Source organism: Ylistrum balloti, unplaced genomic scaffold (assembly GCF_031769215.1).
Source record: "Ylistrum balloti isolate Yb309-2 unplaced genomic scaffold, AGI_CSIRO_Ybal_v1 Utg370248, whole genome shotgun sequence".
Classification (NCBI taxonomy): domain Eukaryota; kingdom Metazoa; phylum Mollusca; class Bivalvia; order Pectinida; family Pectinidae; genus Ylistrum; species Ylistrum balloti.
The window spans coordinates 1,438,451-1,465,662 of record NW_026782199.1 but is presented as its reverse complement, the minus strand read 5'-3'; the positions used below and the strand labels follow the sequence as shown (position 1 = coordinate 1,465,662).

Genomic DNA, 27,212 nt, shown 5'->3' with positions numbered 1-27,212 from the left:
ATAAACCTGTTCTTAACCTAGACTGACGTGTCTATTCGATTTTACCTTCTATTTTGGCCCAAGCTCAGTTTATTACACTGGTGTCTAACTATATCAACATATTCTTTACCAAAGAGTTCTTGCGTAATGCCGAGAACGGCTATCTAGATAGATAGAGGTATCAATGAGAACTACTGTACAAGATCCGATAATTACATAATTACAGCACATTCCTGCTGAGGAGGACAGACACAGGAGACACGGACACAGACACTGAAATGTAGGCTAACGAGAGAAAATGTAAGATTTTGTTGCCTAGGACCTCTCTTATACACCAGGCTTCAGGTGAAGATTTCTTCAGATAGTTGACCTTTAAAAAATCCGTCTGAATGTATTGTGGTTGTCTTTTAATGTCGAGTTCGGTTCCTTCCTGTGTAACCTGTAAATTTAGGATTAATATAACCGGTATCATACTTCGATAGTACATGTCTCTCTCAGTTCAAATTTTCTTCTCTTTTGATGTATATGAACCTGACCTCGTCTTTCTAGATATACTGGTATTTAACAGTAATATGTCTAGAAAATCTGCGCCACACTTCCATATCCTTGTCCGATGCTTACTGAAAGCAAACATTTGGATGCCGCAGAACCTGACATCATATTTATTTGATAATTGTTTTAGACAAAAATTGTACTAGTATGTTTGACTGGTCTATTCTTTTTGTTTGTCGTTAGAAATGTACATTTATCGATGTAAAATGCAACAAACTGATATGAATTGAAAAAAAAATGTACCCGATGCCTGCGCGACATATTTCCCAGTTTGTTACAAAGACAGCGAAATCTATGACGATTAAGACTATGATAAATATCAAATAACTGGAAAGTAGAGTTAAAACGATCGTTAAAGCAGCTTATAGAACACAGCTGCTGTCCGACCTTAGTCATAATTTTAGGTCTTTTTTTTTCACAGTATTACTTGTTTACTTTCTCCTTTTCAACGAATAATATCGTGTATCAAGTTCTTGTTTATTTTGAAAGGAACCTACAGCAGTATTTTGTAATTAATTAATTAATCAATCAATGAATTAAATGATGTATCTAATATAAGACAAGTCGACAAAATACGATCGCCAACCTAATGTGAAATTATATGTCATAAACCAGCATAGACTACGGTATATTTTGTTTAAGAGATAAAACCTGGGGATATAACAGTACATACGTATGTACAGTACTCTGATCAGTGATTCACTAGCATTTATCAGAAGCCAAAGTTCGACCCACGACAGTCTCGTCACATCTTTATCTGTCAACGACTGCAATTCTTTACAACATGGCTGCTGATCAAACGACTCGGCTCTCCCAGACTAACAAATGTGATTGATCGCCAGGTAAGATTTGAAATCCTACATAAGTAACATTTACAGAAAAACATGTAGATCTGTCATCAAAATATTTTTATACAGGTATGCACTTCTGTACTATACCGGTACAGGCTGAAAGGTCAAAGGTCATCGTGTTAATATTTCACATCTTCCTTCTGTGTGATGTTTGTTTATCATTAATATAGCCGATTGATTTTTAACATAAAAGTGACAGAAAACCTGAAACTAGACGTAGTCCCTTGAAATCTGTACAATTAACTGTTAAACGCACGAACACACTACACAGCATGCTTAAACATGTATGAACCACAGGGACTTGAGAAACCCATTTTAATGATCTCACAATAGAGTATCACTTGTTCGTGAATAACACCTCAAACGTTCCGAGATCCCGGGGGTGTGGACTTCCCGTTTTATACCGTTGAAGTACATTTTTAGCGATATTTTATTTTCATCCCTAGATGGGACATACACAAAAAGAGTGACGCTGCGATACACATGTACTACAGTGGTGTTTGTCATAAATTTGTACATATAGTTTACATACAGATTAAATTTCCATGCATGATTCGTACATGCAGGAGAATAAATAAACGCAGCGAAAATTCGTCTCTTATTATACAGTGTTGTCATACTGCATATATGTTAGCGATGAAGTTAAGTGTATTATATTAATTGGTGGCCACATACAACCCAAGTTAATTCTAATTAATTTCTTTTTAATTTCAGATGTTTATTTATGAAGAATCTCTAATTCTAGTGTGTTGGTATCCTGATCGTTATTGACCAGTTCATCTATTCTATCTGGGGGCCACGAGAGTAATTGGGTAACCCGTCCACTTCAACACCATTCCATCATGATTGATATAAACCTTAACAACATCACATCTTACTTTACACTCAACAACACCTACATCGCCGTGGGATTGCTGACGTCATGCATGTCCCTCTGCGGTTGCGCATTGATACTTGGAACATATCTTTGTTTTCGGAATTTACGTGGAACTGGTAGAAAGATACTAGTATATATCACCATATGCAATATTGGTGCTTGTGTGGGACATATAATAGGTGCCGCCACTATCATCGGGTATGACGAGAAAACAGCATTCGTTTCATTTACACCGTGTGCTGTTTCAAGTGCATTCACCATATGTTTCCGCCTTGGAAGTTACCTTTGGACATGCGCGTTAGGTCTTTTCCTGTGCGTTAGCATGTCGTGGAAACGAATGCAATTCGGCAAAGCCTTGATGGGACCGTTCCATTTGGTCTGTTGGAGTATACCAAGTATGATACTGTTACACCATAAGCTAAAGCACTAGAATTCCCTTTCCTTTTACTTTGGGCCACAGACGGAGTATACTGGAATGCAAAAATAATTTTCGGCATGCAAAATTCCATTTCGCTCGGAATATTGCATTGTATATTTTGTGTATTAAATCATGAGTTATTCATGAGTACACGAATCCCCCAGTGTTTAATTCTTCACTGCGCTGAAATTTATTATGAATTCGAGTATCATCTCTGCATGCCCTCCTCCCACACCCTTACCTCCACAAAAATGGCGAACACGCCAAAGCATCTACTGCGTTCTTTGCTTACACTGGTCATAAGGAGAACTGACGAGATACATTATGTCATTCTGTTTTACATAGAAAGCCTTCAATGTTACGTTCATTAAATAATTACCTATAAAGTTACATTCCATTACGTTTCACACTCTTTCGTTAGACTTCACATCGTTTACGTAATTACTGTCCACTGCTTACTGACGCAACAACATTCACTCCCACACAGGCAGAACCACGTCACAATTTTCAGAAGTTGTCCGACCCACTGCCGTCCATACTTCACCGCTGGACATCCCTAGTTATACCTTTCCTACCACAAGAACCTTCGTATTGGTTACAGTATGTATGCATAGACCTACCCTAATGTAGTTATCACCTGGCGTAGAGAGATGGCAGTTTTACCTAACACTTGTTGCATATAGGATCGCATTAGAACCGATCAACATTCTATGAAACTACTCCACCTTTTCCTTGATGCATCCATCTGAAGTTACAACGATACACAGATAGGACATCAACCAGGTTAAGATTGAGCTTGGTGGATACCGTTAGAATGGTATATGAATTTTCTGCAATAATTTTATATGGACAAACGTACGTATTACTGTAGTTGCGTTCTTATTGCCTGAGCGACCCTGTGTGTAGGGTACATAAAAACTGTGGCTTCGTAAGAGGCGACTTCGTTTTGGAGTGTATTGTTTCTCTTCTTTCGAAACCACTAATATTTTTAAGTGTCTTTCCTGACATTGTTTCGCGTTTGACCTTTAATCGAGCGTTGGCTCATGTGAGAAAAGTCTTATATCCTTGGTCAAAACTTGTCAAGGGTCCTTAAAATGGTAGTTACTACTCGAGGATTGCTTAACGTTCAACATTGTGGTATTGTAACGAAGTCATTATAATGTGACCCGTCAGAGTGTCCTGCTGAGTGCTTTTTGCAGTATACATTAGCATAGACTATCACAAACTTTCGTCCCTGTGATCCACATTTCATAAAAGATATATGGCGCGTAACCGCCATATTCGACCCAAATGTTACCAACAATAAAATAAAAAAAAAAACACGATTTTTCTATTTCAATGAATTTGGATAGGTAGTTTCAATTAGATATATACAGATACCAATCATGAGAAACAATATCCTGGAATGTGTCGTGTGCTATATTTTTTTTACAGATTGTCAAAGTTGCTACCTGGAGAAATACGCACTAAAACATGGATGTTTCCCCGACGTCAAATCCTATTTTGACTCAAAGTGCACACATGTACCAACTTTCAGGTAGCTGAACCTAATCCAGTGTTATCAAATGCAACTTAAATCACATCCTTGAAAATCGGTACAAGCGTGCGCTGATACCGAAAAGCTGAAAAATTATATCGGACCAAAATTGTCAATTGATTATGACTGCAGCATTGAATTTACCAATAAAATTTCAATTAGTTTTACATCTGTGCGAACAGAGATGGCAAGACGTTACTAACACGTTAGTAGAATTTTCATGAAGTTTTAAGTGCGATTTCGGCGATTTTTCAATAACGTTTTTAACAAAATAATTCTCGCGGGTAGCGTCATTTAATGCAATTATTCACAATAAGATTGCGGCAATTACTGACCATGGTAGCTTTGGTTATACTGAATACAGCCATTGAATTACATGATAATGCTAGTGACATAGTATCGTACTTCATAGTGTTGGAGACATGATATAATGTCATCTCAATGTTCAATGTATCTTCAGAATTACAAAAGGTCACATATTGAATATATCTTTTGGTTTGTCTTTCCCTGCACATTTCCCAGCTTTAATCATACTGTCACCAACGACTTACCCATAAACAGATCACTTTCCGGACGTACATGTTCTATATTTAGACACGGTGACTCAGAATGCACGTTTACCTGTCATCATTAGTCATGTATTTTTAGAACGACCAAGCCGATGAACTGAAAAAGGTGCTCTGTCAGGTTAAAGCGCCATACCTCTTTAATTTTGGCTAGATTAATACATTTGTTTTTGCATTTCGATACCGTAATTTTCAACAGATTTTTTGCAGGAATCGAAATATTTTCATATCATATTAAGCATAACAAATTTCTGATTTGTCTTAAGCAAGTTTGGAGGCAAATCAATCTTGAGAAACTAGCTTCTAATTCAACAATGAGTTGTTCATTCTTTACAAGAGGTATGCTGGATATGTTTTTAAAAGCAAATATGTTACCTTACAATTAGTATATCATTTCTGATAACTTGTAGTTGGTATAACGATTGCGGTCCTGGTGTCAGATGTAGTTGGGTTCGATTCCCAACCTTTGACCAATCAAAACCGTCCTCCCTGGTGCTGGATCGACCACCATGCCCCGGATTACGTCACGTGGGCTTTCCTGACAGGTCCAGGATGGCAGATGGGTACTATTGTTGTGTGTGCCTGTTGCTACACCGTTTTGCAATGGCACTCACTGGTCAAGGTAAGTGAACGCTGAGGTCAAACATCAGTGGAGAAGGAAATTCCTTTCGTTCGGCCCTTGACGACGACGAACACTGAAGTGATTGATGTAGGATTTAGAAATGTTCGTTTTCCACCTTTGAGAAGAAAAGCACCGTGAAAATTAGCAATACTACACCATCTGTCTCGCAAGGCATTGAGGTTTGGAGAGGTATATAATCATCGTACCTCATTTAAGCTATATTATTCTAACTAAGCGAAATGTTTTTGGTAAAAGCGTAACCCTTTCCTTCTTAAAGTGGTCGGCAGGTTTGAGAGAGTTAATGGTCCTGACTCGATTGCAGAAGCCGCCGCATGCTGAGGATGTTGGCGAGTCGACAGAGAACCTGTTCAGCATCATCACGTCTGCCAACTCCCGCCTTCGCCAAATTCTCATCGTTTTCATCCTCCTTCAAGTCTGGGGTACTTGGAGTTTTCTAGTGTCCCTGCACAGCCCCAGTCCTGTCTGGCTCGTCTTTCTTCAGGTACCATTCTGCATACTATTATCAACTCCCAAAACAGCCTTACTCGTGGATATCTAACCTTGTATATATGTATATATATATATATATATATATATTTGTTTTGTTTACATATCTTGTGACGCCCTTCGGTTTGCTAAAATGTCTTTGTATTCCAATAACCCAACCAGAAAATCTTCTACTTGTCGGTATGATTGTGTACATTTTTCATTTAAATGCATGCTAGGCATCGCTGTAGAAATGGTTCTCTTTAAGATTTTACGCTGGTTTTGTTTTCTTTCGGACTAGCTTCCAAGACTCACAATTTCAACTAAAAGGATGTATATTAATAAGAAGACTTTTGTTTTTTTCAGGAGATTGGAAACCACAGCCAGGGACTGGCTAATGCCATTATCTTTTGTATATATACCACTGCCGTCAGGACGAAACTGGCGCCAAAATTTAAGACTTGTTGCTGTTGCTGCTGCAGACTTTGTCCCATCACTTGCAAGAAATCTACAATGAGGATCCCCGTGGAGATGGCAGCACTGGGCTCACAGGGACCAGAGGGAGAAGAATTAATGAGAAGCACAGGAGAGGATGAAATATAGGGATTTTTCTCTTTTTGAGTAACTAAAAACGTTTTCTCCATAGAAGCTGCAATAACGCATTGATATATAGTTTGAAGCTGCCGGGTCAACATACATTGTAATTACATTACAATTGTCCTTGTGTTGGAATTTATGTTTGTTTTACAAGCGACGTCAACCTGAATATAAAAATAACAACCCAATATTTCCATAACAATGTTGATTTCATGTCTGATTCCTCCTCTTCGAAGACTCGTGTTTTCTTATTGCTCAGATACCATTAAAATCTCGTTGCAACACTTTATATTTTTTTCTGTTTCTTGTCTTGCCCTTTCAAAGACAGCCTATAAAACGCCGATTTGGATTTTACTCCTGTCCGTATTTTAGAGTATATACTTATTTTCAACCAAAACATTTTCTCGTTTGTAAATGTATCGATTTTGATGCTGGACACGCCTGTCTCTATGTTGTAGAAAACGAGATTGATCAAGCATTACATATCTTCTTTTTTCCTGTGGCGCTATTTCGAGGCATAGTTTGTGAAGATTAAAATTCCTTTGCAAATTGATAAGCTCAATGAAAAAAATGGGAAAATAGGAAGAGCTTTGAGATGCCCTTGCCTGCGAGTTTGACTCGTGAGCAATATCGTTAGTGACCAAGTGAAATCTCTCGAATGGTACAAATTAAATCTCACAGGCATAAGAGAGTGGATCGCAACATTTTGAAGAGTTTTACCATCAGACATCCTGGAGCATTTATTGTCGACAGAATTATTACGTTTCAGCATAGGCGAATTGCTTGTGTTTCATGTTTTTAGATGCCTATTAAATCCATGCAAGTGTAGTTAAGCAAGAGTATATCAACATGTCTAAAGAATTTTATTTCAAACTTAAAAAAATAAAGACTGAAATAAGCATTCATACAAAGTCTCCTGAAAAACAAAACTAAGGAGAACACGGACATTTTTTACCGGAAGTGTAATCGTTCTCTGCCTCACCGACGACATCCGCAGATATACAGAAAAAGTAGTATCACATTATCAAACGAGAACGAACAAGGATTAACATCAATTGAAACCTCCAGACATAACAATTTCTCCTATATACATTGAGCATATTTCATTTCATAAATATTTCCAACTGAGATCATGATGGAGACTATACCTTACCAGAATTTATCATCGGTCTGTATATCTAGAAACCCTGTGGCGAGTTATCTGTGATATGTCGCTGTCTTTCACGGAAATCCTGACACGAGACCAAGCCCTTCATATCGAATCAACTGGCACATGTTAATACCACAAGTGGAAGAAGCAGTGATATATATTACCACATAGAAATGGAAAATTCACGTCAGGAAATCCGAAATTGTCACACTTATACAATTTGATGCCGAAATGTCCTTGTTGGTTTCGTTTTGAAGACCGACTGAAGTGGCTAACGTAGAAAGGATTTTCTGTCTCCTTGTTCTCTAATTCTGGTGACATAATGAATTTCTTGTTATAAAAAGGATGTGAATATTTCTGAACGTAAAATTTAAGGGTTTTGGCAAGTTTGTCAACTACAGGAGAAAAGTTTTATATATTCCTATATAGGCCTTAGATTCTTGTAATCAAAGGTTTGCTGTTCGACAATGGCAAATAACGTGTGGGTAAGTTTTGAGTTTTCAGTGAAAAGATTATAGAACCAAAGTGAATAGTACCTTGAAATACTAAATCATACAGTACACTAATGTATTAAAGTGCCTTATAGACTGTTTCGTCCTTATAGGTCTAGTCAGTGATGCTAATGACCTAAATATTTGAAATGTAGGAGGCAACTGAGTGAAACATGGCCAATGATACTGTATGATTCTGGTAGGTGCACATGTCTATGTAAACAACAATATATAAAACAAGCATCGCATTTTCAAAGACATTTAAAGTGAATATGAAGATTTTTGTATACAAGCAACATCCCAACCATTAAAACTGTCCTGGATCACAAGCTGGTATAAAGACAGGTTACATACTGTTAAAATCACAATATATCATTTAAATCTGGAACCTGAATTCCCCAGCATAAAGACTTAAAAAACCTACTCTTCTCATAACGCCTTTAGGAGCAAAGTTTTGGGAAGTTATCCAACAAACTACTTATACCCAGACAGACCCTTGGGGAAATGGTGGTTAATCATCAATTTGTGAAAATGAAAGACGGACAGACCAAATCAGACACAGTTGGGAGTAAAGATACAACAGAAATACAGACGCTACAGCTTGATGTGGAGGTGAAGGTTACAAATGTATACTAGATTTGGAGTAGGAATACAGCTACTAATGGAAACTTCTATTTTTATCTCCTATATATTCTAGTAGCCTGTAGTGCAATTATGCACTATTGTTATCTGTGTACTGTACATGTGTATGTATTTAGGTTACTTTTATCATCTATTGAATATTTAGTGTCTATATTGACCTAGATTAGTGTACAATGGTTGTTTATCTAACTCTGTTATTTAAGAGTTAAGAATAAAACACAAAGCAAAATATAAACCAATTTATTCAAAGTAATCAATAAAAATAACTCAAGCTAAAACAAATTGTTTTCAACAAAAGTGAGACACATAAACAGAGCCTAATGTTTTAAGCCACAACATCTCCCAAATACTGAGACAGATAAAAACATGGATCACAAAATCTATTGATTTATCAGACAGGCATATATAGATCTTTAAGTTCATACTTTCATCTTTTTCCCAATCTTTGGTTCTAAAGCAAAATGAGTATTGAAGAATTTAGTGGTAAACTCATGATGTAATATTTACTGTAAAAGTTGTTGAAATTAATTTAAACAAACAAAACAAAATTGTATATTAGATGAACATATTAGGTCTATGCCTGTCTAAATCAACATACTGGTATATGAAGTTTGCCCACAACAATGTATAAAAAACATCACTTCAAAAAGACACATTTATGATATTTCTGATACTCCAATACTTACAGAAGTCATTCAGTGCCAATATTAAAAACATCTTACAACCTTAATACAAGTTAAATTAACTTTCACCATTACATACATACATCACATAATTTTACATTATCATACACTCACTGTCAGCTATAATATATATTTCATTACATTTCTTAAAGTAAAGTATAAGCTTTTAATTGTGAAAATATTACTGAGTAAACCAGTTGTGATGTTTTCACTCATTTTTGACTAATCAGATCATATATAAATATATGTATTTTCACATAGTGCATTGTGGGACTGGTAGTGTAAAATTGCAGGAGCTGTAAATTTATTGTGATGCACTGATACTAGTCTGAGTCTGATCATCAGAGTGTTTCATGTTGCATTTACTTAATTCATAATAAATAATTTGAAGACTTGTGTTTTTGATGTGAAACTACTGTATATTATCTAGCAGTGTAATGATAACAGAGAAGTAGATAGAATGTAATACAGTAAATAGATGATTTTGTGTTAATAAAAAACAGATACATTTCATCTCAGGCAAAGTCATGGAGTGGAAACTCCACTCATCTTAAAGTTTCCGCCCCACTTGAGAAAATATAACTGTCATTCGTCAAGAAACAAAGAACAATATCTAGATATAAAGTTTGAAATCTTGTTATTTCTTTTCGGTGAATGAGACATAATCATATGGAAGACATAGCTATGGGGAATGGGCAGCAAGGACTAAAACAGTTACGAATAAGTAATTCTATAAGCTATGATTAGTCACATCAATCTTGTATGTGTTTAGAATACATCACACACTTTCTTTAATAACAAAGTTAAATTTCAATCACCGTTTTGGTCAAAAGCAGAAATTAATCGGCCATTGTCAAATAACTCTAATCATTCCATCAATCGAAGCCTAGGTTACCTGTTAAACAGTTGTCAATTAAACTACAAGCTATTATTCCATTAATCTACTCAGACTACCCATTGAACATCAAACACCTGTCATAACTTTCCTGTCAGAGGATGCTATATAGACATAGATATGAGCCAACCATTGAAAATAAATAGTTACCAGTACCTGTGACTCTTAAGACAATAAAACAATGCCTGTACATCTGTTACAAGTTAAAATCTAACATGAAAACAAAATTGAAAATGGAATGAGTTGTCATTCGGAGAATAATGATATCAAAATGAGATCAGTTTATATATTTACCAGGTATGTATGGCATGTGTAAACAATGTAATACAAATGATAATTATACAGGTAGTTTACATCACACTGATATATATATCATTTCATGGATAAACAATAATCTGAGATTTGTCATATCACAATATCAATGTCACAAGTTTTATTTTTTAATTGATTAAAAACATGATTGTAACTTTTATCTGATGCTCCAGATAAAGTGAGTATTTACCATAACTTTAATAGGTAACTGTAAATTTTCCAATAAAGTTATATAAATAATACATTAAATAAGATTTGAGGAGACATATAACTGAATTATGGACTGTGAAATGCCTCCAAAACATCAAATATCAATTACATAGTATATTGCACTTCCATAAATTATTTGAGGCAGCTTACCACGAGTCAACTAGAATGACGAATCACATTGTCCAGAAGAAGTAATTAGTCTTTTTCCTAAGACATTTGTCCCTACATATCATAAACATCAAGAGTATTCCTCCATGTTTGTTTGCAACATTCTTCGAGTCAAGTCCAGTTTGTGACATTTGTCCCTACATATCATAAACATCAAGAGTATTCCTCCATGTTTGTTTGCAACATTCTTCGAGTCAAGTCCAGTTTGTGATAGAACTTCAGTACATCTGGGTTAGCACGCACACACCCTCTGTCAAAGTCTAATACCCGCAATCCTTCCAAACTCTTGGCACGTGACAAAGCTACATAGGCCTGGCCAGATTCAAACACTTTGGATACTGTGATCTCCACACAATCCAGTGTCATTCCCTGTAAAATATTTGACAACAAATTTCAATGACATGAATATTAATTTTCACACTTGTAATCAAACCCACTATAAAAGAGCCCCTTACTTCAAATCGAGACCCTGACAAAAAGTGCTTTTTGTACCATCGGAAAGGTCTTGTCACAGGGAACACGAAAGCCAGATATGAAATCCCTACCTCTTACAGTACAATAGTTATGGCAAGGTTAAAAATGACAACAGACAAACAAACAGCACAAAAACAATATGCCCTGATTTTTCGATCGGGGGCATAAAAATAATTATATTTTTTCTCGTTTACTAGCCTTAATATGTGGTTTGTGACATGAGAGAACATCATTTATAGTGCTATGTACATAGCTGCTTGTCTGTGACTGACCTGACTCTTGTGTATGGAGATTGCCCAGGCCAGTTTGAGAGGGATCTGTTTCCTTGTTAGGTATACAGCCCCTGCAGCTTTAAATGTCCACCTTGCTGGTTTGATGACCTCTTCTACTCCAGACAGAAATTTCACGATTGGTAAACCTGTTAAAATGGAATCACAAGTATAATCAAAATTGAGACTTTCTATCAGATGCACATAGAGAAAACTGGTACTTAATAAGATCATTAAACTAAGAAACAAAGACAATATATCTTTTCTTTAATTTGGAAGTGATCCTTACTTACCCCAGATATCAGGAATATCCATTATTGTATGATAAGGAGTACTCTGGATATATTCTAGAAATAATAAAAATATAATGAAGCAAGGCTTATTCTGTGTACATGAAATACCTTCGCTTCCCTTCTCAAATCCAGTGACCAATCCTCTGGCTCCATTGACTAGACCTCGATGTACTTCTAGGTTCTTAGCCAGCATTACCTGTGTTAAAATGACAGTGAACAGTATTATGTGGTGGTTAGATTTTATTGGATATAAATGACACGGTCAACAAAATCATATTTACTTAGAAAATATTATAACATTGCACACTTCATCAAAGTATACATATTTGTTGAAAACGAAAATTATGTAATCAAAAATTTTTTAGTCCTGCTAAACTTTACTTTACAACACCATAGAAGAATTCTCTAGTCCAAGAAGTAATAAGAGTTTATCTTTGTCTTTTGACTTATCATGCCAGTCCTCCATAGAACCTTATCAATTTGGTTTCTGAAGTTCATAACATAACGTAACAGTTCAAGGAAAGATAATTTAACAGTGATCATTGACCTTGTGATTTTAACTGATTATACACATATCATTCTTAAACCAGAAACCCAGTGTTTTTATTTGATTATAACCACCTTTTCTTGAAATGTCACAATGAAATCTTTGTCAAAAGCGATATTATTGGTGTGGTAAAAATTTATCTCAGTTTGAAAAGTGTGTTTTAATTCAATAATACATAGCACAAACACAACACAAAAAGATGATTAGAAATGTGAAAGAATATCTGTATCAACACCGGTTGGGTTTGACATCAGTTACCACAGATTGATATTATGTGCACTATCCTACTAAGATGCTAAGGTACTGATAATGATTTCTTTCACAAAATCATCAATTGAAAATAAATTAAGACACAGGACATCAATCAGAAGGGTGTGGTAAAGTGAAGGTAGTTAAGTAGTGTAGCTTATTTCATTACCACGGATACAATATACACTAAAGTAGAGCAAGGAAAAGGAAAGTGTGTGGAAAATATAAAGGAAAGCATAGACAAGGAAAATTAGAGGAAAAATATAAAGGAAAGCATAGACAAGGAAAATTAGAGGAAAAATATAAAGGAAAGCATAGACAAGGAAAATTAGAGGAAAAATATAAAGGAAAGCATAGACAAGGAAAATTAGAGGAAAAATATAAAGGAAAGCATAGACAAGGAAAATTAGAGGAAAAATATAAAGGAAAGCATGGACAAGGAAAATTAGAGGAAAAATATAAAGGAAAGCATAGACATGGAAAATCAGAGGACAAATAAAATGAGAGCATGGATAAGGAAAATTAAAGGAAAAATATAAAGGAAAGCATAGACAAGGAAAATCAGAGGACAAATAAAATGAGAGCATGGATAAGGAAAGTTAGTGGATAAATATTAAGGAAAGCATGGACAAGGAAAGTTAGTGGACAGATATAGAGGAGAGCATGGATAAGGAAAGTTAGTGGACAAATATAGAGGAGAGCATGGATAAGGAAAGTTAGTGGACAGATATAGAGGAGAGCATGGATAAGGAAAGTTAGTGGACAGATATAGAGGAGAGCTTGGATAAATAAAGTTAGTGGACAAATAAATAAGAGCATAGATAAGGAAAGTTAGAGGACAAATAAAATGAGAGCATGGATAAGGAAATTTAGTGGGCAAATATTAAGGAAAGCATGAACAAGTGGCAGATATGAGGGAGAGCATGGACAAGGAAAGTTAGTGGCAGATATGAGGGAGAGCATGGGCAAGGAAAGTTAGTGGCAGATATGAGGGAGATCATGGATAAGGAAAGTTAGTGGATGGATATATAGGAGACTTAGAACAAGGAAAGTTAATGGACAGATATAGAGGAGAGCATGGACAAGGAAAGTTAGTGGATGGTTATATGGACACATGATGACCCTTCTTGTCATTGATATATAATCCTGAAGGAGTGATTTACCTGTGCACCCACTTTAAGCTCCAGTTTGTGTGGGACAGGACAAAGGCCATCTATTTGTTTAGAGTAGGCAGTATCATTGTCTGTTGATATGAATACTTTAGGTGTAGCTGAAAATAAATCCAAATCATCATATTTATTCTTATTTTGATGCTGATCTTAATATTTTTCTCTTGTGATACTGCATAGTGGACAAAGAATTATTTTCTAAAATAACTTCATAGCTGATTAGCAGAGCAGTATAGTGACAGAGCTAAACACAAAACCTAACCAATGTGACATTAGAACAGATTAAGAAGTCATGGCGATGTAACTATTTTTCATTAGTTTTAACAAATGGTGTGACTATTTCAAGCTTAGGAGATCTATACCCCAAAAATCAATGACCAAACAAACTATACCATTGAGCTTTCCCATCTGGTACTTGTTGATCTCATCCACATCCTCTTTGTGTGTACAAAGTCGCGTTGCTAAGATACCATTTTTCTGAATATTATGTTTGGATGTTGCTCGAAGTGTTGTTTCAACAAAGTCAGGACATCTGTATAAGAAATACTTGTCAGTTAATATAAACAAATGTTCTCAAGCACTATATATAACCTATGTAGCTAATGAACTGATGGTAAATCACATCAGGTGTGTATGTAAAAGTTATAGATTGTCTTTCCAGCTACTAGAAATTTCTTTTTCAGATAGTAGCAATGTGTACACTGGAGCAAAGATAGGTAGTTTGATTTATACCTTTTCTCTGATGTTCTAGAACATATATATTGTATAATATATCTCCCATTCTTACTGTATGATATATAGAACAGTATGTCTATTCTATATGTTTTAGAACACATACTTAATTTCTTTATTCTATCGTTCCTATTTATGTGAAAATGCCTACTCAATTAGTACATGCCAGCATTTCTTTTGTATACCAAATAGCCAAGTTTGTCTCTTACATTTATGCTGAAATGCCTACTTTTGTTAATATATCTTGGTACTATAGACATGTGTGTTTACTCAAAATAACGATTAACTGTAAAGGAGAATAATTAAATTCCTCACAATACATCAAGACTGACCTGCCGAGTCTGACGTTCTGTAAGACGTTGATGAAGTTGCTATCTGATTGTCGTTTCACCTCTGTCAGCTCCATGTTCAACTGGACACATTTTGGCCAAGACTTTGCCTATAATTTTATGTGATTGTAAATTCAATTCTAAAAGTATTTTTCATTCCTTTTGTTAGGTCAATTATATCTAAAGGTATGGAATATTTCTTTATCACATGTCCTTGTAGTCACTTTGATAGGGAGATACATGAAGTAAAATCAGTATTTCAGTCGTGTAGTGAAGTTTTGCTATACCTCTACCAGGACTAAGGAGATTATGAAATAAAATATTTGAGAAAGAACTATCCATGACTTTTCAACAAATCATAATAACAAGATTTGTTAAAAAGACAGATGGATGGCCAACTGACCACAGACTGAAGACAATTGGAATAAAGCCAACAAGGCTAAAACTTTACATAAAAATTTACCTGGAAGCAAAATTTCCTTTTATCAGTGCCTTTGGTTACTGGTGGTAACTGTAGGAAATCCCCACAAAGAATCAGCTGGATTCCTCCAAAGGGGAGATCATTCTGTTTAACTACTCTGTCAAAGTATTAGATGAATATTTAGAATTGCTTGATGTCATGATCACGCTTGAGGCATTCATTTGTGCTTTAATCAACAATCAAAAGGACAACACTCTTTATTGTCAAATCCATTTGCATAGTCTTGTTTTCTTTTTGAAATATGTAAATGTCACAGAAAAAAAACTCTTTCCCACGGGTTTTCTTCTTTTTGTTATTTTTAACAACATCTATATATAATACTCTTCAAAATGCAGATGTTGCCCCAAATTTATAAACAATTGTATTAAAATTCTTTTCCATAGCCTTTACCATAATTCTCTAGAAAAACAAAATTCAGGACTTTTCATGTAGCTCAAAATATCTTATTAAAAATATGTTATATCATAACAAGTTAAATTTGAGGAAATACAGTATGGAGAAAGCTTGATGTCTGGATCAAGACACCTCAAATAGTTATTTCTTAATACAGGATTAATAGAATCGTAAGTATTGTTTGGTAACAGAGAAACACAAATTTTATGCCAACTATTAACATTGCAAAACACTTGATATTAAAAAGTAGTAAAGCTATCAACATCTTAGAATACTTCATTGGTTATGATCACTTTTATCTCTGCACACCTGGAACATTTCATGGCAAAATTGAAGGCTCTGTGTGCGACACATTGCAGAAATAATGAGAAAACTTGTTTGATCCTTTGATGTATATCAAACGAACCTCAAGCCCCATAAGAGTATGTTGTACTGACTTTGAAGCTGGGTGTTTCTCCTTTGAAATCTTCGAAGGAGTGTATCGTGGAGTTAGTTTGCTTTTGCCTTCAATTTTGCCATGAAATGTTCTAGGAGTGCAGGTGTGATTGTAACCCCCAGGAGTATTGCAGATGAACTATTAATGCTTATAATTAGGAATTTTATTGTTAGAAAGCTAAGGAAAAGGCTTTCTTAGTATTATTCTAAATAAGGATATTAAAAGTAACCTCTTTAAACCTGCTAGGTCCCCAAAAGATACTGTTGCTGATCAATATTTATATAGCTGATAATATTATAGCAACTGTCAAAGTCCACAGCATTAAGTGTTATCCCTTATGGCAGTTAGTATTTTATATTACAATGTCCAACATTCAGACTTTCACTGGGAACACATTACTATTCCACCACAACATTAAACAAACCTTGCTACTGTTTCCAATTTATCAAAGAAGTCACCATCCACCATGGAGATTTCATCAATGATGAGATGATGACATTTCTTCCACTGCTGTATAACAAGTGGTCGTGAAGCCAGCTCTACACACTGCTGAAGATCTGCTCGACCTGAACCTATACCTGTCAAGGAAATGAAGGATGTTCGGTACATAAATGGGGGGTAGTTTGAGGGTGGACTAGAAATATGTGCTGTGTTTCCATTTCATATAGATGGCTGGGGTTTAATATCCTTATCTGACAGTGAAAGCTTTGGCATAGAAGAATCCCCCTCCCCATCATCTATCTGGGCTGCATGATCAGAGTACATTCATAAAACATATGCCACAACTGGAATGCATTAAAATGTCAAGAACAAAATTTATAATAAATATATCCGACACTCACTTAATCAATTATAAACAATTTTTTTTAACTGAAACAATTTGGGAAGTATATCAAGCATCACATGCAACTTGTGAAACTTTGTTTCCTCAAAATGTTATTTCATATACTTGTTTGACAATCTTGTTGGTTATCTTTAAAGCATTAGAATATTATTAGGAACATGAGGTGGCATTGCTATACTCACTTAGCAAGAATGGTTACATTTTAAAACTTCTTACCAGCAAAAGAATGTAGAGTTATCCCCCCTATGTGACAGGCGGCTACTCCTGTGCTTGCTGTTGCATAAGTATGTTGGGGTGGCAAGGCACCTGTTCAAAAAAGAGACTTTTAAAGTGATTTACTGCTAAGTGTACAATCACATCTATACATTCTACCAAATGACACTGTAAATTGTTATCATATAGGGAAAATATGACATTAGTTAATTAATACAGGTGTATAAGCAACACAATCCATTATGTACTGAACTGTACCTGTATAGGTGAACATTTGTCAGTAAATGATACAAAGGATGACCAATTATCATATTGCCTAAAATGCCAGCAAATGCAGAGTGACCAAAATGAACCATATTTTGGATGTTTATATTTACCAATAATTCTCCGCAATAGGAAGGATTTGCCTGTGCCTGCACTACCTGTAAAGAAAACATTTTTCCTACTGACAACAGCATCCAGTACAGAAGTTTGTCCCTTGTTCAGCTTCACTGGGTTCAACACAGGTTTAAAAGGACTACAGCTAGACATGAGCTTGCGAGCCATTTTAACACCCTGAGGTGGAACGTTTTCTTTCTCCTCATTTTCTCTCTTTCGTTTCCCTTTACCCTTTGGTGTGAACACATCCAGTTTATTTTCAAGCTTTTTGGCTCTCATTTCGTGAACTGTCTGAAGATCTTTCAGAGTAAGAGGGCTTATGTCCTCAAAGGTTCTTGGTAAATCTGACAACAAACGCTTCCGATCATGAACTGGAGGTTTTTGTTTGTGACATTCAAGTTTAGTGTGCATGGTCTTTAGAAACATGATGAGTTTATCTGGAGGACAATTTGATAACAAAAATTGAATATTCCTGTCAGGAATTTTGATGGTTGCTTTTCCATCTTTTACAAACTTTTTGTGAATTGTTAATTCTTTCAAAGCAAATTTCATGTCTCTTTTGGCAAAGTCAATTTTCAGTACAACATCTCTAAACTCATTCCTGCCAAGAGTGAGAGTCATGTTTTTATGCTGCGTGCGCTTCTGTACATCACCAGCTGATCCAATGACTTCCATCCATACTGTACACACAAGCGTGTTTAACTCCATTTCTGTTTATCTAGAGGGGAAAGAAAGAAAATTACATTATGTTAGCAGCTAAAGAATATTTATGATTGGGAACCTACAAAACACTTCATTTTGTTTAAAAGGGCTCGTTACAAACGAAAAGGTATATTTGTGTGCTATCGGTAAATTTGTATTCGGCAGTGTCTGAAACAGCCGTATAAGAGAGTCTTCGTCACAGGTACCAGTCTCGTCTGTCAAGACACTCATACGAAAAACTATGAGTGGACAGACGACTCACACGAATAACTATGAGTGGACAGACGAAACTAGTACATTGGTCTACATGCGTATAAATAGAGACATAGAGAAGGGAAAATACCTTTTGTAATAGCAGTAAATTGTGTTGTTATCATCGTATGAGAGAGAATTACTATTATATAGAAGTTAATACCCCAAGTTATGCCATAAGTCATCTTGAAACTATACGATTGGAAATGTATTGCTGCCTGATGTTTACATTCTCATAGTTCTTTTTCATCAGCGGAAAGAAAATAACGCTACTGGTGACCTGGCAATGATGAATTAGAAACAGACCTAATTTTATACAGTAGTAACACAAACTCTTAGATTGTGACACAGTAAACGCTTCAATCAATCAATATATCAATCAGTCACCTGTTAATCAGCTGGTGCGACTTGTCAACTTTGAAATTAGTGCCAGATCGAAAACGAGGCTCATCTAATTGCGAACCAATAGAAAACGCTGTTACACCAATTAGCCAATGACAATCAGTTACACATATGAGATGAACTGTCATGGCTTCCGACTGACAAAAATACGCGAAGATGAACTAGAAAAATATAGGTATTGTAATTCTTCTGATTAATACACACAGAAAAAATGTCTTGCACGCCTTAGGATTGTTAATTGATAACCATTTTTTGTATTTTGTTTTGCATTAGGGACATCGAATATCTCAACAGTTTTTTACGACGCCGACGGTCGGTGTTGCCTTGTTTGGTAGTCAATTTGTCAGTTACTCAGTCAATGCCAGTGCCGTGGCAGTTATCAGTTGATAAAGTCTCATGACAGTGATATAGAAACAAGCACACATTTATATTACATCATCTGAATGCAGTTACATGGATATGTTAAAGTATCTAAATATGCGCTGGTGTAAGACAAAGGATTTAAAATGCACTGCTATAAACAGTTATTGGCCCTTTTTACAGATTGGTGCTAGCTGCAATTAAGGGATAGTTTGGAGTTGCTGAAATACATTGTCATGTTGAAATAAAACACAAGAAGCAGTTTTAAACATTTACAACAAAAAAGGTTATATATTTTTTTACATTGCCCAGTTATCAAAGCAACAATTTGTACAAGTTTACACACAAAAAGTGAATTATTGTCTCTCTCCCTTTTTGTTTTTGAAAAAAATCAAACTTTATAACTCCTATTGGTTATCAACTGCTTATACTGTGTGGTTAAGATAGGTAAACAGGTAAACTGACGACATTGACACTAAGTTTGAATACTCCAATTGCCAATACATTGTAGTCAACAGTAGAACGAAACCAGTGGTATTAATTGTCATTTTGACACAAAGTTGGATAATAAAAATGGATGTTTTGTATACTATTAAATTCATTGTCTCATTGGCTATTGGGAAATGTTAAAAATATGAATTAATTGTGTTTCCGATTCAAAATGATGCTGCACTTGAGTAACTAACTGAACCATCCTCAAATGCAGGAATATTACACATATGCTGTGTTATTCCCAACCTATTTTACTGCTTTTTACTCAGAATTTTTACATTTTATGGCATGCTAATGCACATCCATTGTCCTTGCCATTTGAAAGATCTGTTATTCATGATATATTTAAGAAATTTTGTGTATTATTTCAGAAAATGACTGCATTTGGTTGGAAGCGAAAAGCTGGGGAAAAGGTTGCTAGAAAAGCGTCTGTAGCCTTTGAAAAAGATGCAAAAGATGAAGTTAACCCTGAAGACGTAGATGTGGACTGGCTTACATTAGTTCCACAAAAGAAAATAATCTGCTTAGAAGATTCCTTTGCAAAAAGCAACAGATTGAAGCAGGAAGGAACAGTCTTAGCAGATTCTGAGAGGTGTGGTTTTATATGATCATCAATTGAAATCATGTGTGCAGTTATTCTTGTCAAGTTCTGAAAAGTTAGTAAAATGTTTTAAGTCTTAAATTTTATAACTTTAAGTTATAGACTTTAAACCTACAATACACAACATTTACAAATGTTACTTTTTTATGTGACTGCCATGTTCTTTTAGTAAAATTCAATGACTTGAATTTGAACAAAATAGTCTTTATTTTAGTTATACGCTTATAAACCCATGTTTTCAGTGTGATTTTGTTCAATTTACAAGATTTAGTGTTGGTATGAAGATATGCAAATTTTAGCATTTGAAAGATTATAAATGTAAGAGTATTGATAAATATTGTTCTGAATCAACATTCATTAAAGGTCAGATTGAATATTTTCGCCATATTTGTAATTATGCCAATGACAAAATTGGTATCAACATAATATATATATTAATTTGACAGCAGGTTATTGCCCCAGCAAGCCAAAATCTGTACCTGATTATCAATGTAATTTCTTCGCTATTTTTTTTAACTGAAGCAATGGTCTGATGCTCAGTCGCCTTGCTCAGGTGTACAGACTGAATATTTAATTCCATTTGTGAGTGTGCATGCTGTTGTGGTCTTATTTTGTTGTTTTGAATTTTATCTCCTTTTAACTTATACTAAAAGGTATATGTTGTCATTTTTTACTTTTAAACCTGTAAATCAACCTGACCCACATATTTCTCCCAAATATGTTTCAGATATTGGGAGGCAGTAAGAAAATGGGATGAAGCCATTAAACTGAATCCAACAGATGAAACATTGTATGAAATGAAATCACAGGTAATCAACGTACATATTATTATGTTCTCTGCACAGATATTTGTTTCATGAAAACATGTATTTCATTTATTCGCTTCAAAAGGCATGCTGTTCGTATAAACAATGTTACTTCATCCAACAATTTGTTATCAATATTGTATTTTAAAGGTGTTGCTAATCCTGTGTGAAGTATACCCAGCTGTACATATGGGTGAAAGAGCTGTTGAATTGAAGCCAACATGGTGGGTGGCTCATCAGACCTTAGGCAGAGCATGCTTGGGCTTGGGCGAGGTCAGAATGGTAAGGGTTTGATACCTCTTTAGACATTATTATTCACAGTCACACACAAACTTGGTATCTCTTGATTCAACCAAGTTGATCCAATTGTTGTATCTTGTACAGCTACAGCTTAATGGCTGTCATTTAATTACAAACTTGTTGATTCAAATATTTTGGAATCAGTATTAAGGTAATTTTCATCTATTTGAAAACCATATCTTCAACAGAATGTTTCTCTAAAACTGAAAAAAATGAAAATACAGCAAAAGAAAGAAAAAGGAAAATTTTATGAACATACCAGTAATACATGTTGAGGTATTGTATATCTCCCTTCATTTGTTATAGATATGATATAACTAACACACAATATGATGTGCTGTTGTTTTTGTTTCACTTGTATAGTGTCTTCAGAAGTATTTCATTGAAACTTAAGTGTACTAAATATGAGGGACAAAGCAGTATGAGCAAAACACATAATTACGAATAATTTCATAATCACCAAAGTATGTAAGTTATATGAAATTTCAGTCAGTGATCATTTCTTTTCAGGCTTTAAAAAGTTTTTCTCGTGCTGTTCATTTAAATCCAGCAAACCCAGAACTCTGGAAGGATGATTTGTGGTGGGCTGCTGAGTTATGGAAGAAGCATACAGACTCTGTGAAAACCTTAATGGCTCAGAAAGAATCAGAATCTAGTGTTGTGATTAAAGAATATTCTGACAATGAAGATATTGAAAATGAGGAAAATGTGTCAACTTCAAAGCCTTTGAATTCACATAAGAAAATGTTCACCCATACAGGAACAGCAAAACTGAAAACAAAAGCTTCCAATGATCAATCAAATTCCAATCCCAAATCATTGCCTAAAAATTATGTTCATATGAGAGATTTATGAACTTTTCCTTGAATTATCAGTATGTGTTTATCTAATTAGAGATCATGCATAGTTATATACATTTGTTATCTAAATTATACTGATTAAAAATCTTTAAGTATTGAATAATGCTCCATAGCAATAGAATGACTTGTACATGTCCTGTTCAAAAAAGTGATGTATATAGTTAAACGATGCATCTCTCACCATGTGTATACAGTGTAAATAATTACACATCATATAGGTAATTGTATACAGAGTAATAACACACCATTCAACAGGTGATTGTATACAGTGTAATGATACACCCCTCACCAAGTGATTGTATACAGTGTAATGATACACCCCTCACCAGGTGATTGTATACAGTGTAATGATAAACCCCTCACCAAGTGATTGTATACAGTGTAATGATACACCCCTCACCAGGTGATTGTATACAGTGTAATAATACACTGTTCAACAGGTGAGTGTATACAGTGTAATGATACACCCCTCACCAGGTGAGTGTATACTGTGTAATGATACACCCCTCACCAGGTGATTGTATACACTGTAATGATACATCTCTCACCAGGTGATTGTATACAGTGTAATGACACACCCCTCACCAGGTGATTGTATACAGTGTAATGACACACCCCTCACCAGGTGATTGTATACAGTGTAATGATACACCCCTCACCAGGTGATTGTATACAGTGTAACGATACACCCCTCACCAGGTGATTGTATACAGTGTAATGACACACCCCTAACCAGGTGATTGTATACAGTGTAATGATACACCCCTCAACAGGTGATTGTATACAGTGTAATGATACACCACTCACCAGGTGATTGTATACAGTGTAATGATACACCACTCACCAGGTGATTGTATACAGTGTAATGATACACCCCTCACCAGGTGATTGTATACAGTGTAATGATACACCCCTCACCAGGTGATTGTATACAGTGTGATGATACATCTCTCACTGAAGTATGTCAAAGTGATTACCCAGTGTGCCATCCTGAATATTTGAGTGGACAGAATAAAATCGAAAAATAAGACTTTTATTATTTTCTATGTCTATTTGCAGCATTGAACTTGAAGGCAGTTTACTTCATACAAACATATTCATTACTTCATTTTATTTTCATTACTCAACAGAAAAATAATGTGAATTTGAAAATATTGTGCAGTTATTTTACAGCAGCAACTCTACTGTATTTATTGTGACAGCCAAACCAATGTACACATTACATTAAAAGATTTTTATGTATTGTCAGGTATATGGAGCATGTTAATAGATTTTAAAGAGAAACATGGAATTAATAAGACCATACAGCAAAGAATTGTATGTTAATGTGTGGAGATTAACCTTTATTGTCTTGTTTAGATTCAGGAAGCAGTTTTACTTTGGAGAAAATGAAAAATAAAACTTAATTAGATATACTAGTACCTGAATCCCAAAATAAGATTAGCAGTTTTCACTTACAATTTAATTTAGAGAAACAAGGGTAAAGTAGAAATCTATCCCTTGTCATGTTCTTACAAGAGTTAAAAGCAAAAGCATTAAAAAGTTATAACAAAAGAATAGGAAAAACCACAATTGTCATGTTTCAGATTATGTAAAAATAGGTACTCAACAAAGAAGATATTCCTTGTTCTAGTACTAAGTTAAATATCAATAACCACACTCTTCTCTGGTAAATATACTGGTATATACATTTTTTAAAAAATTTTAATTTCAATTATTTAGAAAGATATAAAGCCTCTGACAGATCCTATACAACACCATGGAGTGAGGAAGCATGGATTTGTGCTGCAAGATATTTTAATATCAGTATGTAGAAATGTTGGAATACACGTACAAGAGATGCCATTAGCAATATGGCACAAAAGGTCTCCATAAAGTTGACATGGAGTACAGGATCCTGTCCTGTTCAGATTCAGTGTGGTTTTGAGTGCCATGTAATGTCATGGTGGAAAAAAATTCCTCCATGAACTCCAAGTTGAACAGAAATGTAATGAAATAATGGAAAGATATGAAATTAGGATCCAACAAATGGAGGATGAACTTTCAGAAGAAATGTGATAAAAGTACTGTCAGGTAGACGACTATAGAAGAGCTTGCCCACTCATCCGACACATCCATGGTGATCCAGCACACAACCCCATGTACTGGTACACAACAGGTTCTAACAGAACTAGAAGACAGAGAATGGAGAGAAACTTAATATTATGGTTTTTGGCATTTAGGAATAGGCTAGCAGAGAAGGAAGTGAGCAAAAAGAGAGGGATGAGAAGGCAATGCTGGACGCATGCAAACTACCATTGGATATATTTGTAACATCACAAAAGTACTTGGAAATTTGATAAAACCAAAGGGAACTATCAAATCAAAGACTAGATTTGGTGTCCTTTTCTACAGTGGAGGAGAAAAAGAATATAAAGGAACTGAAATGGCGGAATGATTTAATACAGATGTGGAATCAATTAACAAAGACTGAAAGAAAAAGGATATGGAACTACAAGAGGAGGCTAAAAGGAAACCCAACATGAATTCTGGGGAAGGCATATACAGTATGAGAGGATCACCATGAAACAGAAAAATAATTTGGTTACCAAAGGGGAAAATATCAAACAACGGAGACACCAAACTTCAAACAATCGGTGGAATAGAAAGTCTTAACAGTCTTAACACACAAATGCGGATAGCATTTTAAATAAACTAGATGGAATGAAATCAAGATCCATAATGATACATATAAGTTCAATGTAATAGGAATTACCAAAATTTATCCCCAAATCTTCAGATACCTGCCAAGTAAAGCAGTCCTTCATTCCTAGGATACCAGCTGTTTGTAAAATGTGTATGATGCAAATCAATATTGTGGTGAAGATCTGTAAAAAAAGAGCTTAAATCATGTGGCAGTTTCAATGGAAAGCAATTTCAAGGTAATTATTTGGGTTTAGACATATTTACCAAGTGGACAAATTCTTACTGGTTATACATACAAAAACCCAACTCTGATAATGTGAACAATGAAGATATGTACAATCTTGTGATCAGTATTTAAACTTACAAAAAATCCTGATCTTTTATTATTACAATTTTCCTTAAATAAATTGGAATACATGGCAATCAAAAAGAAATTTGCTCTGGGACCCTTTTATGGAATTTCTGAGAGATAACTCCTTGTAACAACATACTAAGGAAAACACTTGAATAAGGTCAGGATGCAAGTCAAATATCCTCAGTAATGAGAAGACGTACGTAATATAGAGTATGAATGTCCATTCGGTATCACTGACCATCTAGTGTTATCTTTCAAATTTACATTATTACAATGAGATGAAACAGGATCTTCAAAACGTTAACTGGAACTTCCTATTTGATTAAGACTTTGAGGAAGCATATGATAATTTCCTGAATATCCTTAACACATCAGCATATAGATATGTACCAAAGAAAACAAGTTCTCCCAAGAATTCATTAAGTGATTAAGTTACCAAGAAAATTAACAAAAAGCGCAGGTCATGGACTCGATATATGGAAACCAAACCTGCAAATATATATAAAGAATACTTGAGGTATAGAAATTAGGTTAAATGGGAGATACGGAAAACAAGGAAGGACTTTAAAAAACAGAGCAAACAACATTAAACAACAGCTAAAGCACTTCTGGCAATACAGAAATTAAAAATGGAAAACAAAGTCAGGAATAGGGGGACCCAAAAGGATCAAACGGGTACGAGGCACAAAGTAGCTACAAACGGTACAGATAAAGTTTCACCAGTGTCTTAACAGTGGAACCAATAAGCGAAATACCAAAATTTTAAAACAGAAAGTTGATTTAACATTTCCAGGAAACACTTTAACGTGCAACAACAAAAAAAACACATACACACCTTAAAGAACCGAAAAGCAACAATTCGATGATATGTACCCAAAAGCACTGAAAGAACCTGCGGACGTCCTAAGCAAATCACTGAAAACGATATTTAATAAACTATTGAAAGAAGGAAAATTACCACAACCTAAGAAAGATGCTAATATCTCAGCCATTTACAAAAAGTAACCCGAAGTGGACCCAGGGAATGTAGCCCAGTAAGTCTCACAGGTATCTAAGTAAAGGTGTGTGAAACGCTTATCTAAGATAAAATTGTATTACATATACAGGAAAATAATCTGTTCAGCAACAAACAATTCGGTTTCATTCTTGGAAGATCAACAACACAGATGTTGAGGGTTCTGAAAATTTTTACTAAGATGTTGGATTCATGAGGGAAAATCTATGTTATATATATAGACTTGCTGGAGGTTTTTCATAATGTTTCCCATCGTTGCCTCATACACAAATTTCACAAATATGGAATTAGACCATATACAGTATACAGTACTGAAAATTTGAATAATAGACATCAAAGGGTAGTTATAAATTATTCATCATCACAAATCACTAGGTACGCAATGGAATTTCACAAGGAAGTGTCCTGTGGCCGATTATATTTGTCATTTATACCAACGGTATCACCATGCCCCGTTGTTTAACTTTTGACATGAAATTATACCGTATATTCTACCACAGGATTTGGATCAACTGTAGAAATGGTTAAATTGTTGGTTA

General features: G+C 34.9%; 3 protein-coding genes across 4 annotated transcripts; 2 read left to right on the top strand and 1 right to left on the bottom strand.

Moving 5' to 3' along the window:
* The first annotated feature begins 2,224 nt into the window (after window positions 1-2,224).
* LOC132552445 (G-protein coupled receptor 157-like) lies at window positions 2,225-6,491 on the top strand. Its single transcript, XM_060216611.1, has 4 exons — window positions 2,225-2,654; window positions 5,191-5,402; window positions 5,725-5,904; window positions 6,255-6,491. Exons 1-4 carry the CDS (start codon window positions 2,225-2,227, stop codon window positions 6,489-6,491), a joined length of 1,059 nt encoding a protein of 352 aa, XP_060072594.1.
* A 4,698-nt stretch (window positions 6,492-11,189) lies between these two features.
* LOC132552477 (ATP-dependent DNA helicase PIF1-like) lies at window positions 11,190-18,551 on the bottom strand. Its single transcript, XM_060216652.1, has 10 exons — window positions 17,843-18,551; window positions 17,469-17,558; window positions 16,833-16,986; window positions 15,562-15,676; window positions 15,102-15,208; window positions 14,430-14,569; window positions 14,032-14,138; window positions 12,181-12,268; window positions 11,783-11,928; window positions 11,190-11,405 (listed from the first exon to the last, which is right to left on the bottom strand). The coding sequence occupies exons 1-10, from the start codon at window positions 18,549-18,551 to the stop codon at window positions 11,190-11,192; spliced, it is 1,872 nt and encodes a 623-aa protein (XP_060072635.1).
* A 760-nt stretch (window positions 18,552-19,311) lies between these two features.
* Window positions 19,312-23,648, top strand: LOC132552421 (tetratricopeptide repeat protein 33-like). 2 transcript variants are annotated; one of them, XM_060216590.1, is made up of 5 exons: window positions 19,312-19,374; window positions 20,423-20,643; window positions 21,380-21,461; window positions 21,609-21,740; window positions 22,269-23,648. In XM_060216590.1, the coding sequence occupies exons 2-5, from the start codon at window positions 20,426-20,428 to the stop codon at window positions 22,611-22,613; spliced, it is 777 nt and encodes a 258-aa protein (XP_060072573.1). In that variant the 5' UTR covers window positions 19,312-19,374; window positions 20,423-20,425; the 3' UTR covers window positions 22,614-23,648. The 2 variants fall into 2 exon arrangements, with proteins under 2 accessions (XP_060072573.1, XP_060072572.1); XM_060216589.1 differs by lacking the exon at window positions 19,312-19,374 and adding an exon at window positions 19,754-19,845.
* The last annotated feature ends 3,564 nt before the right edge of the window (window positions 23,649-27,212 follow it).